General features: G+C 39.6%; 1 protein-coding gene across 2 annotated transcripts in view; it reads right to left on the bottom strand.

The window, feature by feature from the left end:
* Nucleotides 1–4,259: 4,259 nt before the first annotated feature.
* The window catches only part of PCF11 (PCF11 cleavage and polyadenylation factor subunit), an 87,393-nt gene continuing 71,567 nt past the window's right edge, over nucleotides 4,260–20,085 (bottom strand). For both annotated transcript variants that reach the window (XM_030200098.1, XM_030200099.1), the window contains 3 exons: nucleotides 7,318–7,410; nucleotides 5,616–5,651; nucleotides 4,260–5,381 (listed from right to left, as the gene is read on the bottom strand). In XM_030200098.1, coding sequence (XP_030055958.1) covers nucleotides 5,160–5,381; nucleotides 5,616–5,651; nucleotides 7,318–7,410 — 351 coding nt within the window. In that variant the 3' untranslated portion in view covers nucleotides 4,260–5,159. The remainder of the gene's footprint in view (nucleotides 5,382–5,615; nucleotides 5,652–7,317; nucleotides 7,411–20,085) is intronic.

The raw sequence follows: 20,085 nt of genomic DNA, 5'->3' as shown, positions 1-20,085 counted from the left end.
ACCTAAAAATTAGGCTTGGAGACCTAGCCAGAGCTGCTGCTGTGTGTGACCACCACCTGCTGAGATAGAGAACATACTGAGGAGTTTCCAGCAGCACATGACCACATATAGGGAGGCAAAAGGATTGCTCTCTATCTCCACCTGCTGATAGATGGACACAACCCACCAGTCTATGCATTGATCAGCATGATGATATGGAAGGGGCAGATGCTGGATGGAAAGGGGAGAGGGAGCAGACGCTAGATGGAAAGGGGGGGGGGGGGGGGGGGAAGAGAGTTTTTGAACCAACACAATTAGAAACAGTAAATGGCCAGACAACAAAGGTAGGAAAAAATAAATTGTATTTTTAGTTTAGGATAAAGTAGTGTGGTAGCTGGGTTAATAAACATAGAAAATGGAAATAAGGTGATATCTTTATTGGACTAATTTTAATATATTTTTGACTAACATTTGGAGACTAAACCCTCCTTTCTCATGTCAGAACAGAATACCATAACAGCAGTATACTTGTCCTGACTTGATGAAAGAGGTTTTGGCCTCTGAAAGCTAATTGAAAAATGTATTTAGTTCAATAAAATGATATCATATTTTCCATTTGTTTTGTTTGCATTTAACCTATAGTATAGTGATTGAAATATGTCAGTTTCTGAAATTTGCATCTCTTATATATTTGCATTGTTAGTACAATTACAAGGGTTAAATTCATTAATTATTGGTCAATCTAGTTACCTACCACTTTATTATGACCTAATTATCTCTTATCAAAATCAACACCAAATAGTATTACAAACACATTGCTTTATTCAGCTATACCAATTCAAACATAATTATGTATTTATAAATATATATAATTATATATTTGCATGGTACAGAGGGACTGAGGGGCAGGACAGTTCAAGGAAGAAGTCCTGGTGCAGGTTGCAGGCAGCCTATAAGTGGCACTGCCACTGCCCAGGTGAAGACTGCAGCAGACAGGATTTTAAGGTACCGGGGGGAGGGGAAGGTGGAAAACGCAGCACTTGTAAAAAAACATTTTCAGCACCCCCAATCATTTTGAAAAGTTGGCTCCTATGGTACAATGTACTATTTAGACTGTGAGCCTCCTAGGGACAGACCCAGTACCTGTAAACCAATGAGAGGCTACACCTAATTACAAAGATATTGTTGCCTTCCTTTCAAATCTACCTCTTCAAAAACTATATGAATAAATATCACCACTACCTTTTCCACTTCAAATCAATCTCTTAAAAACTCTATAACCATACAAAAAAGATGCCCTCTCAACATTGCATAACACTATTGTAACTCCACCAAAATATAAATTGTAAGTCTCTTTGAACTGAAATTTGTTTTTGGATAATAGTGGGAATATAAGAATGCATAAATAAATAAAACTGTAAACCACTTCAATCTAAGCGGTATATAAATGAATGAATGAAAGTGTGAATCAGACCAATTGGTGCTTGGTTATTTTGGTTCTACTAGTTAATTAGGAAAGCTTAATGTTTACTAGTATAAAATAAATGTAGATTTTTACTGCTAATCATCACATTTTTGTAACAAATTTGCTGATTGTGAGCCCTCCAGGGACAGGGAAATACCAGTGTACCGGAATGTAACTCACCTTGAGCCACTACTGAAAAAGGTGAGCGCAAAATCCAAATAAATAAATAATAAATTTATATTCTCTGGCGACAAGCAGGGAAGACGTGGGCATACTTCATGGTGAGTTCTGGCAGATCCTCTGCTACAGATCTTCTCTAGCTAAAGTAAGCCTTTGGCTTACTGGGTATGTGCAGAAGTTCCTGCACAATGAACTGCCCCTCCTTCTTTTATTTCCACTCCTCACCCGTCACAGCTCTCCTCTGTCCACCTCAAGATACAAAAAGACAGAGGTAGCATCGGTTCTCTTGCACTTGCGGCTCACAGCTGTACACAGGAATCCACTCCAACTAAAATCAAGCCGAAGGGTGTAGAAGCACCGTGCTCAGTCTCATCACCTGCAGGCTCCTGCCTCCTCAACTGCATTGCTGCTCAGGCTTTACTAGCCCAGGTGCCATCGTTCACTCCCTCCCCGTTCAGGTCCTAGCTCCAGACACTTGGGTTCTGTGGGCAGGAAAATCCATCAAGGAGCGATGCTTGAATTGAAGCAGTGAGGCGATAAACCAAATGGCACCAAACTGAAAAGTCAATGAAGCCTTATTGTTTAATCATCAACCAGAATTCATGGCACAGAGAAAAGGACAGCAACTGATGCTTGCGTCAGGAGTCATATATGTTGTTTCACAAAGCAGAAATTGGTGATGATCAATGGTAAACAACCAATCTTGTCTGTTTGATACAACAAATTCAAATGTGTGCTGCACTTTGAATGCCAGCACTACTCTAAATAGTTGAATTCCTTTGTCACGCCTCAGCCCAGAAGTGCAGATCCTACCTTCAATGCACAAGGACATCCGTAAATCTCAACTTTTTGTCAGATTCAATCCCAACAATCCGGGTCCTCCAACCTCCAGGCAGCCCATATCCGCATGGATATCCAAATGTATTGCCTTTTCCTACAGCAAGACTTGATAAAGCTCTTGCAGGTCACATGGGATCTCACCGATGCAGAGCCACTGCTTCCTCAATAGCCCACCTCAGGACTACACCTCTGCAGGACATCTGTAAAGCTGCCAGATGGTCCTTGCCACTACTGTTTGAATTACTCCACGATGGATGTTTGGCCAGTCCATCCTTTGGCACTTGTCTCAGAAAGAGCAGCATATCCAGCATTAACTAGTGGACTCACCACGGAGTATGCTGCAACTCTCTTGTCTCCAGAGAAAGAAAAGTTGCTTACCTGTAACAGGGGGGTTCTCTATAGACAGCAGGGGAATGTTCACCAAGAAAAACGGTCCCACTTACTCATCCAACATCCCCATTTAAGAGACAGCTTGAAACATAGCTGAAAGGAGGATCAGTCCACAGCATGGGAACTCCTGCACATACCCAGTAAGCCAAAATGCTTACTGTTTAGCTAAAGACTTCCACCACATAGGATCCATCAGAAGATATCACCATGAAGCGTGGATGCATTCCCCTACTGTCTACAGAGAACTTCCATTACAGGTACGCAACTTTTTCAGAACTAGGTATGATACCATCTTATTGCCAGCAATATACACAATAGTCTGACCACAGAGCAGGTGATGTCATTACATAAATTGTGCCTATAACCCCTTCTTTAGTTTAGAAGTCATGGTCAGTGTATGTCTCAAAGATGGTGTAAAGTACCTTGCATTAATGCAGTACAGCTAAACTTTACTGCCATATATATATTGTTCATAATTTTTGGATGGAACATAAGCGATATTAAATATCTGAGAGGAGGTGGTGTGGTTTTGAATACTTTGGTTGTATGTCAATGGAAGGTTCAAATCCTCAAAATAATATTATTTGAAGCTAACCTGTCTCCATCAGGCTATTTCTCATTTTTCACACCACATCAATACAAGGGTGGAGATAAGAAGTGAGAGCCCACAGGAGTGGCTTTTTTCTCTGTACCTCAAGTTTAGTTATGCTTTAGCTGAGGTGGAAACATTTTTATTATGTTATCTTCATTTTTTGAAATGTATTATTTTTTTTAGTACCTTATTGTAGGGCTGAATGTATCACTGTTGGTGTACCACAAACATTTACCGTTTCAATTGTACTCTGTAGGATAGATTAAATTTGGCTGCTTTAAGATGTATGTCTGCAAAAATGATTTAATCATGGTTAAAGCAGTACATTAAAAATTTAGCTTCATTGCTGCTGAAGAAAAATTCTTTTTAGGCCTTTGCTTTAATATTAATGATTTACTCAATTTTCCTATTCAGCCTCAGCAGCAAGAGTATGTAAAGCAAAGAGATGGAATTAATCTCTGCAGCTTAACACCTGTTGCACTACCAAAGTCTTTTGATTTCTGTATTTTTTTCTGCTGCATTAACAGTTGGAAACACACATCATCCTTACTTAGGGTAACATGTAGCTTCATGTTCAGGGGGGTTCAAACTGAGCTAGACCTGGTTTTAGCTTATCACACGTATGAAGACATAGGTCTGTGCTCACCAAGAAAAGTAGAGCTACATTTTCCTGCACCCGTGTAAAACCAGACCAGACTTTTTCACCACACAAACAAGTTTACACACATCCTTTTTACCAACTCTTAAGTCAATTTGCCACACACATTCACTATAGAACGCTACATACTCACAAAACAGAGACCAAAACTTAAGTATGCACTATTTTGTTTATTAGAAGAATTCAATATTAACATCCCAGTGTTTCAGATTCACCATCTAATCCAATTGTAATCAACAAAGGCAAAAAATGTAAATGTTGCAAAGAATTTTCTTCCAATCACGTTTATAACTAGAAATAAAATGTGTGTGAGGTTTTTTTTTTCTTTGTGAACCATTTGAAATAAAGTATCATGTACTATGCAAACAAAAATTCCTCTCCTTCAGCAGGTGTGTCAGCTGCCCAGAATTTTTATGATGTACCAGGTACTGTATCTGCATTTTATAACCCTCAGTTTGCTGCATTATTAGTTTGGTTTTGTTTTGAGTTTATTTTTAATAACTATGTGAGGAAATATCACCCTATATATTGAAATGACAACAAAAATAACTAGGTATTCTGTTTGGGAAAGATCCTGACTCTTTATTGCCTTTGTAACCTTTTCTATATCTTAAAGCTCACTTTCAGTCATCTTAAGTGTGCCTACCAGAAAAATGTCATGTTTCATTGTTGTTTTTAAACCAAAGAAAGGAAAATAACACTTGTTTTGTTATGGTGTGCATAAATATTACACACCATATATAGCAAAAATATCTTTTATTTATAATTTACAGCTCCATAAGTGAAATCTGTACAGTTTCTTTTTACACTTACAATTTCATTTTTTGTTTTATCTGCACACATCTACAGAATTCTCACACAACGAACACATGAAACTGTGCAGGAAATAGGAAATTCAAATACAAAAATGTATTTATTAACCAAACTATAGCTGAGGGCCCTGCCTCAGTTAAACTTTTTATATAAAAGTTTCCTTAGCCTTGTAGGATTTAGTTCTTTTGACACAGCAGCTTTTCTTCCTTAAGAAAAAAAAAAAAAAAGTTTGGTAGTGTAATTCAAACCAATTCAGCAGCTTTAGGCTCTGTTTTAACCTCTGTTTCCAAAGGTTTGTCTTCCTCTGTACAGGCAGTAGGGGTGTCCTCAGCTGGCTCTTCTTTAATTTTAGGCTTCTCCACTGGTTCTTGCAATTCCTGTTTGACAATGTTTAGCAAACTATTTAAAGGATTTTCCACAGGGGTTTTGCTAGGAGAGGGTGTACAGTCTAAAAACGACGATGTCTGCAAAATGAAAACATTGAGCTCATAAAAATATATGCTTGAGAAAACTAGTAAAATTCCCACCAGAAACCTGTTCCATTCCCTAATTTTTGTGTCCTATCATGCGATACTAATTCTGCCTCTATATTAGTAAACAAATGTATTTCAGTGGAGAGTTATTCTTTAAAAGAAAAACAAAAAAGGCAACTATAGCAAAAAAACTAAGTCAATAGGTTGTATTAAAAACACACTCACATTTTGGTAATCTTCATAACATGATGGATGATAAATCTAGAAAAAGAAAAGTGCAGTAATTATAGTTTTATATACATCTTCAGTATCAGAGATTCTGATAGGCAACACAGAAACAGTTACTATGCAGAGAAGTTCTTGATAAACAAGACTGACTTCTAGGTGGCTGCTCCAATCTACTATAATAATTTGCACCTCCAATGTTCTGAAGCTGACTGCCAGGAAGTTGAAGCCCAGTTTGGAATGTCTGAAGCCTTCCAGTGACGTCACCGTGTTGCCTGGGAAACCGCGATGCAACTCAAGCACGGGCGCTACAAGTTCGCACCACCATCTCCATCCCCTCCCAGTTCAGCAGTCCGCCCCCTTCCTGTCTCCTGTGGTCTCCGAGTGCAAGGAGGACATGTGCGAGAGCCCCAGCTATTCGTACGTGGCAGCTGCTGTTTAAAAAGATTTACCTCCTGCTCGGCCGGCAACAAGTCCACCAAGTACAGACGCCGCTTCAGACAGGCTGTGGTTCGCTGTTCCTGTGGTCCCGCCCTTCCGCAAACAGGAAATGAGGGCGGGACCAGAGGAACAGCGAACCATAGCCTGTCAGAAGCGGCGTCTGTACTTGGTGGACTTCAGTGTTGCCGGCCTAGTAGGAGGTAAAACTTTTTAAACAGCAGCTGCCACGTACGAAGGGCTGGGGCACTTGCACACGTCCTCCTTGCACTTGACACAGAGACAGACGGAGGGAGGCGCTGGGCAGCAGAAATCGGAGAGGTCCTGAGACGAGGGGGGGGGTCCTGAGAAGAGAGGGGGGGAGGGGTGGAGGTCCTGAGACGAGAGGGGGGTCCTGAGACAAGAGGGGGAGGGGTCCTCAGACGAGAGATGGGGGGGTTGGGAGGGGGGAGGGGCCCCTGGAACCTTGCTAGCGCCCATTTCCTTTCTGTTGGAAACGGGCCTCTTTTACTAGTTCTATATATTTTAACCACAGCTCAATGGAAAATCTCTGGCATCGAATAATTAACAGAAAAATTTCAGAATGGCTTGCACCATTTGGAGATATATTGGGGAGTGGAAGGCAACATCAAGACACCTATAAGGGGAGTAAAGTCAGCTTTAAGCTTGTTCTCTGTCTCCATCATCTGTACTGATCTGACCCAGAGGATAAGGTTGACAAATTTTTGAAAATGGCTTCCGAGGTGAGTGCATTTCTAAAAATGCACATTTTGAAAAAGAATTGAAGTCAGGTAAACAGCTCCCCCCCTTCAACTCACCTAAATCCCAACAAATAGCTATACAGAAAGCCAAACATATCCCAGACTCACCAGGTCAATGTAGTTTTGAAAAATGATCTTAAATGCAAAACCAGGTATGTTTCAGGAGGAGCTAATGTGACAGAAAGCAGCAGCTTCATAGCTTTTGACTTTTATTAAGTTCCAATATGCAATTACCTGGTGTCAACATTGAATCTATCTTTAAGTGATTAGTAAAAAAAAAAAACCAACGATTTCCCCCTGAAATATATTTTCTTCATTATACAGAATCTTTCCATATATGGTAGACGTTATCTTAGTTGAATTGATTCAGGAAGATGTACGACACTATTATATACCTCCAGGTATCATGTGAAATTACTTGACCCAGTACAACCGATGTATTCTTCTACAAATGTATGGCCAACACCTGCAAAAGCAATACAATTCAATAGAATGCAGGTTACCTTTTCTTCTACACGAATAGCATTCTTTAGATGCCATTCCTCTTCCTCCTCATCCCAGTACTGCTCAAATTGCTCTTGACAAATATCACAACTCTGAAAGGAGAGGAAAATATGTATTAGCTAAGCATATTTATACAAACTAAACTTCTGAATCTTTGAAATCTTAACTGAGCTTGTCTTCTCAAGCGCCTCATCCTAGCAATGACTATTATCAAAAAGAATTTATAAAAGAGTCCACTTATCTGTCTCAAGTACCTAATGATAATTTTGATATAGATTTTCAATCTGAATTAAAAAATATCACCCTCTCCAAGCTTTCCAGATAGCTGGCCATCAATAGGAAGAAAACATACAATACCAACACAAGACAGCTTTAAAAAAAAAGTCTAACAACCTCAACACTCATCAGATCTACACCATACATTTGCCGTACTGGGAAATGTACACAGTATCCATTGTTTTTGTTTTTCCCGCTGTGATTTCTTTATTGACCTAAGTAGTGGTACTCTGTATAGTGTAGATCTGATGAGTACCATTACTTAAATCAATAAAGAAATCACAGCGGGAAAAACAAAAGAAAAAAAAACCCAATGGATACTGTGTACATTTCCCAGTACGGCAATGCTAGATACCTTTTCCCTCCCTCCAGCTCTTCAATATGCGCTCTCACATCCCCCCTTTCCTCTTAGGTCAGGGCAGTACGAACCATAGGAGCCAACGTTTCAAAATCATTAGGGGTGCTAAACCGATGGAAATTACCTCTCCCTAGACAGAGTCAAGGAGTTCATTCAATATTGGGGGTGCTCAAGCACCCAGAGCAACCACAGACCTGGCTCCTATAGTAGGAACACTTTTACCTACTTTGCCAATATAAGAAACTCAATTTCATAGTTTCCATTTCTGCATCTCCCCCAGCAGAATGCACCTTTAAGTATGCAAGAGATCTGTAAATGTAAATCATGAACCAGGAATGGGATTCCACTGCTCCCATTTGGGGATGGGTGAGAAAGACTAAGAGAGAAAAGGTTGCTGAAAGGAAGCAAGTGAAGAGGAAATAAAGTTCTGGAGAAAAGGAAAAAAAAAAAAAGACAGAAAAAAGTAAAGCTAGATTGCTTAATTCTATTGAGCCTGTCTCATACAGAAACATGTCATAAAGAGTCTCATGCACAGAAGCAAACAGGCTCAGTATTTTCAACATGAATCAAACTGATTGATACCTGCTGACTCTGCGTTTTCACTTCATCTGCAGCAGTATTAAGTTTTGTTTGTGTGACGATAGGTCTTAATTCAAATCTAATGAAAGTAACTAATTCAGATACGATTTTAGTAGTTGATTATGAATCCTAGATAATCATGCACTTGGATACTGGATCACATGGATTTATTTTATACGAGATGTACTCTTGATAAACAATCATCCAGGCAGGGAAGAATGTGAACTCTCTGTTTGTGTAGTTAAACTGTGATGACAGCTAAGCATTTTCTGAAAACCCATGGAGCTGATGCAAGGACAAAAAGGTTGTACGTAGTACTGGAGGTGCAGAGCCCACACAAATAATCTGAAATGCATTATGTGATTTGGGTGTCATTCTTCCTGATTCCCACTGTTTAAAAGTGGGAGAGAGCAGTATCCAAGAAATCCTCAACTTTTTCTCTTTTGAGGAATTTAAGGTTCTAAGGTCTCGGATGTGCCAGAATCCGTCATTCTTTTGGGAGACTAGGAAGTAACCAGTGTAAAAACTCATCTCTGCTGCAGCAGTTCAGGTTTGATTAATTTTGCAAGTGAGGACATTTATGACCTTAGCTTATCAAAACCAGAACTTTCTAATAAACTTTTGTGAATAGTGGAGTGGATGAACCATCAATAGATGTAAACTGTAACCATCCTTTATAATCCATAGGGTTCATCTACTCAAGGTTTTAATGGGCTAACGGCTTACAATAAATGTAAGACTCTCCCCCAGATGGCAGTCTTCCAAGGAAAGACTGAAAACACTGACTATTTTCCTTAAATCCAGCCAACCTTGGTTTAGATGGTGTATGATGCATTGGTTCTCTAAGCTCTTCTGATTTGTGATAGCAAGGTCTTAAGCTCTAACTCAGAATCCTTCTAATGTATCTTAAAGGAAGGCTATTTATTCAGGAAAATACTATGATGGCTTAAGGATGCCAAAAGCAACTCTGATGTAATAAGTGGAGAGGGTTTGAGGTGTTGACTGTCTGTCCTTTATCTTTCAAAATATTTCCCCTGCAGCACAGCTCATTAGCCAGCCTTTCTTGAGCGCCTTCACAAATGTCTGAAACTCTGAACCATGAGAGTCTGTGAACACCTATGGCCATTGCAGGGCTCTTAATGCCATCTCAAGTCATCCAAATTAAATGTTTCTCATAATCTTTGCATTTCTCACAAGGAAATGAAATTTGTTTTGCTTCTTTTGAAGGAGACAGTCAAAAAATTCTGCAGTATCTTCTAAAAACCTATGCAGAAATTCAACCATACTAAAAAGGGCAATTTTCCAAGTACATGCATATTTTTGTTTTAAAAATTACCTCAAAGACCTTGTTCTTGCATTTAGACATGTTCTCTGCCAAGAACAAATTTTCTGTAAATGCTACTAACCCCTTCCCAGAGGGGGTACTTTTAGGGCATATTCAAAAAGCAGATTTGGTATGGTAGTAATGACTCACTGAATCCCGTAACTACCCATATAAGACACTATGGCTACCTTCTTTACCACTGGGGTATACTGAGTGGGGTTTTCCCATATCTTCTTATACACATCGTTGGAGAGTGTTTGGATGGGCACTGCCACCAGCACTTTTGAAAGGAATCAAAGTATTTCAAAACACCAAGTAAAATGTATGCTGGACTCTCCTGCAACGTCCAAATCAAAAGGGATGAATGCAATCATTCTTGGAAAGACACCTGAGAAGGAATGCATACTACTTTAGACACTGGCAGTGCACTGACATTGCATTCAGGTAAAGTATGCATTTTTTCCTGTAATAAAGATGATTGCGAGGTATCTGGAGAGTGATTCCCTTCAGGTCTAATATCTAAGCAGTAACATTCAGAACTCCAGGAAACCCTGAGTTCTAAGATGATTAGGAACAAAAGAGCACGAAGATTGCTCCAGACCAGAAACCAAAGGTGCAACTGGGCTCATCTTGGGCCAAATCTTAGACCAAGATTGGAGAAGAAACTGGCTCACACTTCTTGTAAAGCATTACTAAGCCTGAAACTCAGCTCCACAACATACTGTGCCAGAGGAAACACATCTACTGGTAGGTCACTCGACTCATCTGTTTGGGAAAGCAAAAATAAAATGCTTCAAAGTTCTGTACTGATACTGCATCCAGCCTCACTGAAATTCTCCTTTCCAACTCTGCATCAAAAAATGCACATGACAACAGGGAAAGAAGGAGATTATCTTGGATGATAAGAATATAAGAACATAAGAGTAGCTATATACTGGTTCAGATCAATAGTCCATCTGGCTCAGTATCCTGTTTTCCAAACAGTGGCCACTCCAGGTCACAAGTACCTGGCAGAAACCCAAATCATGGCAACACTCCATACTACAAATCCCAGGGCAAGCAGTTGCTTCCCATGTCTGTCTCAATAGCATACTATGGACTTTTAATCCAGGAATTTGTCCAAACCTTTTTTAAACCCAGATACTCTAACCGCTGTTACCACATCCTCCGGCAAAGAGTTCCAGAGCTTAACTATTCATTGAGTGAAAAAAATATTTCCTCCTATTTGCTTTAAAAGTATTTCCATGTAACTTCCTCTAGTGTCCCCTAGTCTTTGTACTTTTGGAACGAGTTAAAAAAAAATCGATTTACTTCTACTCGTTCTACACCACTCAGGATTTTGTAGACCTCAATCACATCTCCCCTCATCAGTCTCTTTTCCAAACTGAAGAGACCTAATCTCTTTAGCCTTTCCTCATACGAGAGGAGTTCCACCCCCTTTATTATTTTGGTCGCTCTTCTTTGAACCTTTTCTAATTCTGCTATATCTTTTTGAGATATGGTGACCAGAAATGAATGCAATACTCAAGGTGCAGATGCACTATGGAGTGATACAAAGGCATTATAGTATTTTCGGTCTTATTCACCATCCGTTTCCTAATAATTCCTGGCATCCTGTTTGCTTTTTTGGCCGCTGTCACACACTGAACAGAAGATTTTATCTACGACGACACCCAGATCTTTTTCTTGAGCGCTGACCCCCAAGGTGGACCCTAGCATCAGGTAACTATGATTTGGATTATTCTTTCCAATGTGCATCACCTTGCATTTGTCCACATTGAATTTCTTTTCCATTTGGGCGCCCAGTCTTCCTACAATATTTCACAATACTTCACATTCCGCACAAGTTTTGTATCATCTGCAAATTTGATCATCTCACTCGTCATTCCAATTTCAATATCATTTATAAATATGTTAAATAGTACCAGTCCAGGTACAGATCCCTGTAGCAATCCACTATTCAACCTCCTCCATTAAGAAAAACGACCATTTAACCCTACTCTCTGTTCTCTGTCCAATAACCAATTCCTAATCCACAACAAAACCTTGCATCCTATCCCATGACTCTAATTTTCTCAGGAGTCTCTCATGAGGAACTTTATCAAAAGCTTTCTGAAAATCTAGATATACTACATCAACAGGCTCACTATTATCCACATGTTTATTCACGCCTTCAAAGAAATGAAGCAAACTGGTGAGGCAAGACTTCCCTCGGCTGAATCCACGTGAACACTGTCCCATTAAATCATGTTTGTCTATGTGTTCTGTAATTTTATCCGGCACTGACATCAGGCTTACTGGTCTATAATTTCCCAGATCACCCCAGAACCCTTTTAAAAATCAGCATTAATTAGCCGCCCTCCAATCTTCAGGTACTATGGATTATTTTAATGACAGAACAGCAGATCAGCAATTTCATGCTTGAGTTCTTTAAGTACCCTTGGATGTATGCCATCCGGTCCAGGTGATTTACTACTTTTTAATTTGTCAATTTGGCTCAATACATCTTCCAGGTTCACAAAGATTTCTTTCAGTTCCTCCGCATCATCACCCTTGAAAACCATTTCCAGTACAGGTAGATCTCTCACATCATCTTCTTTCATAAAGATCGAAGCAAAGAATTCATTCAATATCTCTTTTTACTCCATACCTTACTCCCTCCCCCATGCAACATCATGTAAATTTACCCATCTTCTGAATTTCACTTGATGCATCTGATGAAGTGGACTCTGGCCCTCAACTTCTCATGATTTAATAAACAATTCTGTCTATAAGATGCAAACTTGCCTCTGTCAATTTTGCTACACTAGACTAATACAGCTAGCCCTTTTAAAGACTGACTTGCAGAGTCTCAGCAAGATTTTTCTGCACATCTGATCTAAGGTCTAAGGATCAAAGCCATGAAAGTCTGTGAATGCTAATCCCATGGAAGGGTACTTAAAGCAATTCTGAAAACATCATACGTCAATATGACTAAACGTTTTCCACACACCTTCTTGACCACTAAAGTCTCCATCAAGAGAAGCTAACAGTTTAAGAGATCTTTTAACTACTGCAGATATCCATATACTGGCTCCATGAAGAGCTGATAAGACATGAGCACAGCAACCTGTTAAAATATAGTAATAACTTCTTCAGATACATCAGAAGCAGAAAGCCTGTGGGGGACTGTGGTCTTCTCCTTCCTGAGTGCCCCTTTTGCTCCTTGATCTAACAGTCCCACAGTGGAGAAACTGAAAGAATTCTTTGCTTCAATCTTTATTGAAGATGTACGAGATGTACCTGAAATGGTTTTCAAGGGAGACGATGAGGAACTGAAAGAAATATCTGTTAACTTGGAAGATGTACTCAGCCAAATCAACAAATTAAAGAGTATTAAACCACCTGGACTAGATGGTATGCACGCCACGGTACTGAAAGAACTCATGAAATTGCTGATCTGCTGTTAGTGATCTGTAACCTGTTGTTCAAATCATCTGTACTACCTGGAGGGCGACCAATGTAACGCCAAAATTTTAAAAATGGTTCCATTAGTGATCTGGGAAATTACAGATCGGTAAGCCTGACTTCAGTGCTGGGCAAAATAATGGAAATTATAAAGAATAAAATTACTGAATATATAAACAAACATGGTTTAATAGAACAGAGTCAGAATGGATTCAGCCAAGGGAAGTCAAGCCTCATCAACTTGCTTCATTTCTTTGAAGACGTGGATAAAGGTGAGCCAGTTGATGTAACATATCTACATTTTCAGAAAGCTTTTGACAAAGTCCCGCATGAGAGACTCCTGAGAAAATTAAAAAGCCAAGGGATAGGAAGCAATGTTCTGTTGTGAATGGATAGAAAACAGAGGGTAGGGTTAAATGGCCACTCTTTCTCAGTAGAGGAGGGTGAATAGTGGAATGCTACAGGGATCTGCACTGGGCTGGTGATATTTAACATATCTATAAATGATCTGTAAATCGGAACAAGCGAGGTGATTAAATTTGCAGATGACACAAAATTATTCAAAGTTGTTAACACACATGCAGACTGTGAAAAACTGAAAGAAGACCTTAGGAAACTGAAAGGCTGGGCATCACAAGACAGCTATGAAAAGGGAAGTACTACTAACAAATGATTTTAATACACCAGACATTGATGGCTGCATCCCTGCTGCAGGTTCATCTAGAAGCAAGGGGATCTTGAATTCTCTACAAGAACTGTTCCAGCAGTTGGAAATGGAACCCAAGCAGGATGAAGCTATTCTGGACCTGGTGCTTACAAATGGGGAGAGTGTTTCTGATGTTACAGTGTGTGATCACCAAATGGTGTGATTCAATATTAAGACACAAGAGGAGAGGGCTTATTCAAGATTGAAGGGTCTAGACTTCAAAAGAACTAACTTTGTCAAGCTGGAAGAATACCTCAAGGAAGTGTTAGCTGGATGGGAATAGCTGAAGGAAGTAGAACAGCAGTGGGCAAAACTGAAAGGAGCTATTTTAAAGGTGACAAATCTTTATGTTAGAAAAGTACACAAAAATAAGAGGAAAAGGCCCATCTAACTCACTCTTTATAATTTTACAGACAATGTTGAACATCCAAAATTAATCCCATTACAACAATCACATTTAGATGCAATATCTCCTTATCAGAGTTTCTAAATGCAATGAAAGTTACCCAAAAATAAAGCTCCCAGAAACGATGGCCTAACGATTGAATAAGATCATCCCACAAATTTCTCAATCTGCTCTTCCCCAGCTGTAAAGGACTAAAATACAAGCTGATACACGCCACCACCTTCTCTTACATGAGCACGCAGCTGTGGCATGCATTACCTACAACCCTGAAAGCTATTGACGAAATAACCAACTTCCGCAAATCTTTGAAGACTCATCTCTTCAACAAGGCCTACAAAGAGAACCCATAGCCTCACAAAACTACCTCACCAATCCTTCCAATTATTAAAGTCCACCTTCATACTATCCTGCCTAACACCTTCCTTTTCTCTTCCCTTACTTAATCTCTATACAATACTAAGTGTATCTGATATCATGGAATGACTATGTCATAAACTCTGTAAGCCACATTGAGCCTGCAAATAGGTGGGAAAATGTGGGATACAAATGCAATAAATAAATAAAATTTTACATAGCTCTTTCAGATTTGCTAGGCCCAAATCTTCTTACCCTCTACCATCATATGCTCCACCATAATGGCGGCAAGGGGTCCTTTTTAGAATCAAACATCATTGTTATCCCTAAGCCAGGAAGAAATCTCACCAAAGTGACCAACTATAGATCAATTTCATTAATATAGACAATAAAATATACACCAAAATCCTAGCTAACAGACTTAAATGTATTATAACTGCCCTCATCCACCATGACCAAAATGTGTTCACTCCCAGGGAGATTACCAAATGATAATATAATGTCCCATTCTCAAGATTTAGACCAATCTCTGGTGGTCCTCAACGCAGAATAGAGTGGTCTTTCCTTTTTAAAAATTTACGGTTTTGGAGATAATTGCATTAAAATAATACAACTTAACAGTATCTGCTGGTATGTGTTTGCCCCTATAATTGCCTATGAATCTGCAGAATGTGTTGCTTCTGCCTTATATCCTGAATTTTTTTCTAGGTTTGGATACAGTATTTTCCTCTTTTATAACGTACGCATATAAAATATTCAAACATGGTACTAAACGAGGTTGCCCTCTTTCCCCTCTCCTTTTTAATCTCGTCCTTGAATCCCTTGTCTTATCTATTCGTGCAAATTACATCATCTCTGGAATCCACATTCTCAACGAACAACATAAACTATCAATATATGCGAATGATATTCTACTCTATTTAACCTTAGATTCTATCCCGCACCTACCATTGTATTCATTCTTTTCATTAATCTGAGGATAAAAAGTTAATTGGACTAAATTGGCTAACATGTCATTGTCTAAATTCGTACTCAAGCATCACGTTTCACATTATCTCTTCATATGGGGAGCCTTCCGAACTAAAACACTTATGTATTTGGTACTGTAGTGCCCCCGATACTACTCTTAAATTGAAGGCCGAAACAATTCTTCAGATCTCCTCAGACTTGCTAAATTCATGGTCTTCTCTTTTCTCATCTTGGTGGGGAACGATTGAAGCAATGAACATGGTATTGGCACCAAAAATAAATTATTTTGTTAGCATGATCTCTCTCCCCTTTTCTGGTTCCTTTTACAGAAAACTTGATACACTTATTTCTAGGTTCATATGGCACTCTTCCACTCCCAGTATAGCATTAAAAAAATTAGAAGTACCCCGTAAATTTGGGGGAGTCAATCTTTCTGACTTCAAAAGTTATCACATGGCATTCCAAATCTCTCAGGCTAAATATTTGTACCATCAGGACATGACCCCAAATGTTCCTTGATGGGTAACCTTTGAAAAAGATGAAATTAATACTACCGTTTAAATCTCCTTCCATTCATGAATAAATTTCAATATGTGGATGACTTATATGTTTTGAAATTCACCTCTTGTACAATCAAAGTAATGTCTCTCTTAACTTACAAATGGTCAAATACTGTTGATGTTTCTTTATGGTACAACTTCTCATTTTGATTCAATCTTCCTCCTAAGATACAAAAATTATGGTGTGCTGCTAAAATTTGGTCTCCTGCTCAATTAATCTCAAATGGTAGATTAGCCTCTCTTCAGGATGTATGCCAATGATTTGGTCTTCAACCTAACAGAAGTACTGGCAACAACTCTCTCAGGTAATTGACAATCTGTATTCTTTATCCTCTCAAGCAATACCCCCCCCCCCCCCAACATTTAAATTTTCTGTCAAATTTTATAGCAAGCTCCTAAACCTGCTTCCAAAGTTCATAGAATCGTGCAAGCATCAAGGAATCATTTGCGCTCCAGCATAACTATAGACTGGGAGAAGGATTTGGACACTTTTTTTGTCCTCTATGAAATGGTACTTTAGGACCAAAACTTTACATCCCTCACTATCTGCTGCATTACTACAATCCTTATATTTTGTTACTCACAAAGCCTACTGGATCCCAACTAAAGGTTCAAAGAAGAGCTACCAAAATGAAAAAGGGGATGGAACTCCTTTCTTAAAAGGAAAGGCTAAAGAGGTTAAGGCTCTTTGAAGAGAAAATTGAGGGATATGTTTACAAAATCCTGAGTGATGTAGAATGGGTAAAAGTGAATCCATTTTTTACTCTTTCAAAAAGTACAAAGACTAGGGGTACTTGAAGTTGCATGGTAATACTTTTAAAACAAACAGGACATTTTTTCACTCAATGAATAGTTAAGCTCTGGAACTTGCTGCCAGAGGATATGGTTACAGTGGTTAGCATATCTGGGTTTAGAAAAGGTTTGGACAAGTTCCAGGAGGAAAAGTCCACACTGCTACTGAGATAGACACAGCAGAAGCCACTGCTTGCCCTGGGATTGGTAGCATGGAATCTTGCTATTTGGGCACTGCTGTAAATAGGATACTGGGCTAGATGGACCACTGCTCTGACCCAGTATGACTATTCTTACGTTCTTATACCTTCCTATTACAATGCAGTACAAGGAGGAGGGGATCTCCCACATTCCCATCTGGTTCTTATCTATTCCTCCTTAGCATGGAGGGTGCAATCATAATACGCTTGGAAGGGCTTGGGTATTGATCAGGAACTGGAAGATATCTACATTAGCCCTGTTGACAGAGGCAAGGGGGCATCTTATAGACTACCAAATTATTGAGGCATGAGCTTTTAATAACCAGAGTCTACTTCGTCAGATGCATGAAGTCTAAGACATGTGTACATGTAAGAAAGATGCATAGGGGAGGGATACAATGTTAAAGTACTGGAAAATGCAGGTCGGGGTGTGGAAAGGTAGAGATCAGGGCTGCATAATTCAGATAACAACCCTAGGCTCTGCTGCATCCTCTCACTGAAAAAGAAAGGTCTCCCATGCTTTTTAACAAAATTGCCAAAGGAAAGTTCTTCCAGCAGAGACCTCCTCTTCTCTTATAGCGGCGGGGTTTCAGAGGGGAGACCTGTTGATTGCTCCTAATGGCAGTAGTCCTCAGATTCATAGTCATAAACTCTAAAAATAGAATGACTTGTATCATGAGTTGGAGAAGCCATCTGAGTCCGCTTCTTGCTAATGACAAAACCCTCAAAAAGGGTTTTTGCTTGACTTGAGTGGAGGGAAGAGGGGATGCCTTACATTCTGATGCAACTTGATGCACTATATAGATATTGACACTAGTGCAACCAGTACTGATTATCAATGACATCTGGGCCACTAGTACCAATAGGACAACATGAACTGCAGTCAAAATCTCCATCAGTTGCATCTCTGTCTGAACTACTATCAATGTTGTTATATCAGCATCTTCCTAACATCAATGTTATCACTTCCTTGAGTCTCTTGTTCAACTCTTCTTCATAAATGTCCCACACTAAACCAGCAAGGGTAACAGAAGTAGCAGCAAAATCATCATCAGTCCTCTTTGAAGTATTGGCAGTAGTAACCTGTGTCCTCAGACTGATACAATCCCCCTTATTTCTCAAAGATGACTGGCTCTCTCTACGGGAGAGAGGACGTATAGCTGTAGCTAGTAGTTACCTGCTATCAACACTGTGAATCCAAGGAAGCTGATGTCAATGCTTCTTTGTCTTCACTCAGTACTTTGTACTGGTAACCCCAAAGCCAATGAAGTGGGATTCACCACTTTTATCAGGTGAGAGAAGCTAGTGGATGTAACTATCTCCAGACTATCATTGCTCAAAAATGCTTCTTCAATGTCAATGCACTGCCAGTGTCCAGTATAGTTCTAGGTCTCTTTCAGACTATTCCCCTAATTCCAAAGCTTTTGGATCAGATTTATTAGAACAAAAGAGCCTCTCAATGCATTTTTTTTTTATTGTTTAGATCCCAGAACCCACTTCCAGGGTCAGTGTGCTTGGCATGTAGACACAGCACTAGATGTGGGGGTCAGTGGCTGAGATGCAGCTGCACCAAATGTACTTTTTAAAGCAGGAATTATTTTTTTCCATCTTCTGAGACACTGACAAAGACAAAATAGTCATTTCACAGCAGCTACTTTGGAAAATACACTGATCAATATACCCCTACCAAAGCAAAATGTTGTTGAGAACATTTGAAATGTCTACAGATAAACTTCAGAAAATAAAATAAAAGAGAAGCCAAATTGAGGGAGGTAAAAAAATAAATTATTTCAAAAACAAACTAAATTATTGTGAAGAAAAGCAGCTGCTTGGCTCTGTGAAAAAGCGAACATTTTAGGAAGGGGATGGATCTCTATGTGAATGCTGCTCATGCTCAGAGCATGTCTGAACGTTATAACCTGTTCTGGCCCAGCCTCTCTTTAATGGTGTCAACCACGTTTAAAGGCTGTTCTCCGAGGACAAGCAGGCTGCTTGTTCTCACGACTGGGTCAGCGTCCACGGAACAGAAATCTTCAATAGCAACAAAAAAAGTTTGCCAGAGCCTTCCAGCGTGCAGGGCGCGGCTATCTTCCCGCCCGTCGTGCGAGAGCCCCACTCAGTTCTTTCTTTTCCCGTGGTAGAGAGTGGCTGCTTGTCGGTCTCTCTCCTCAGCCCAGTGAAAGAGCCTTCGGTTTTTGCTGTCTATTTCGGCATATTTTTTCTTTCCCTTTTAGTTTATTTCTTACCCTGTCTACACAGTTTAAAAAAAAAAAAAAAACTCCTTTGTTTGGCCCCTTTAAGTTTCCTTTCGTTTTCTGCGTACGCGTTTCTCATTTTTGTGCCTTTTTTATTGGCACAATCGAGAATTTTGACTTTGCCGCCGCTATTTTTCCGTCCATGTCATCGAGGACTCCCAGCAGCTTCAAGAAGTGCACTCGGTGCAACCGGACGATCTCAGGTACCGACCCCCACATGTGGTATCTTCAGTGCTTTGGGCCCGACCATCGCCCAGATGCATGTAAGTTGTGTCTTAGCTTGAAAAAGTGGACACAGGCGTCGAGACAAGCTCTTCGGGACCGACTTTTCGGAGCTTCGTCCGGTTCCTCGGCGTTCCTATTCTACTGGTCCTCTTAGGAAAAAAAAAAAGATTCTACCAGAAATTTCTAGAAAATTTCATTTGACGTGCAGTCAACATGATCTGATGAAGTCACATGTGGCTGATGAACTTGTTTGTCTTAATACACAGTTGAAATTCCAGTGACAGTTAGTGCTTTTTTATAAATGAAGAAAAAGCCC

Source organism: Microcaecilia unicolor, chromosome 4, assembly GCF_901765095.1.
Source record: "Microcaecilia unicolor chromosome 4, aMicUni1.1, whole genome shotgun sequence".
Classification (NCBI taxonomy): domain Eukaryota; kingdom Metazoa; phylum Chordata; class Amphibia; order Gymnophiona; family Siphonopidae; genus Microcaecilia; species Microcaecilia unicolor.
The sequence above is the reverse complement of the archived record's forward strand: the minus strand, read 5'-3'. Positions and strand labels throughout refer to the sequence as shown.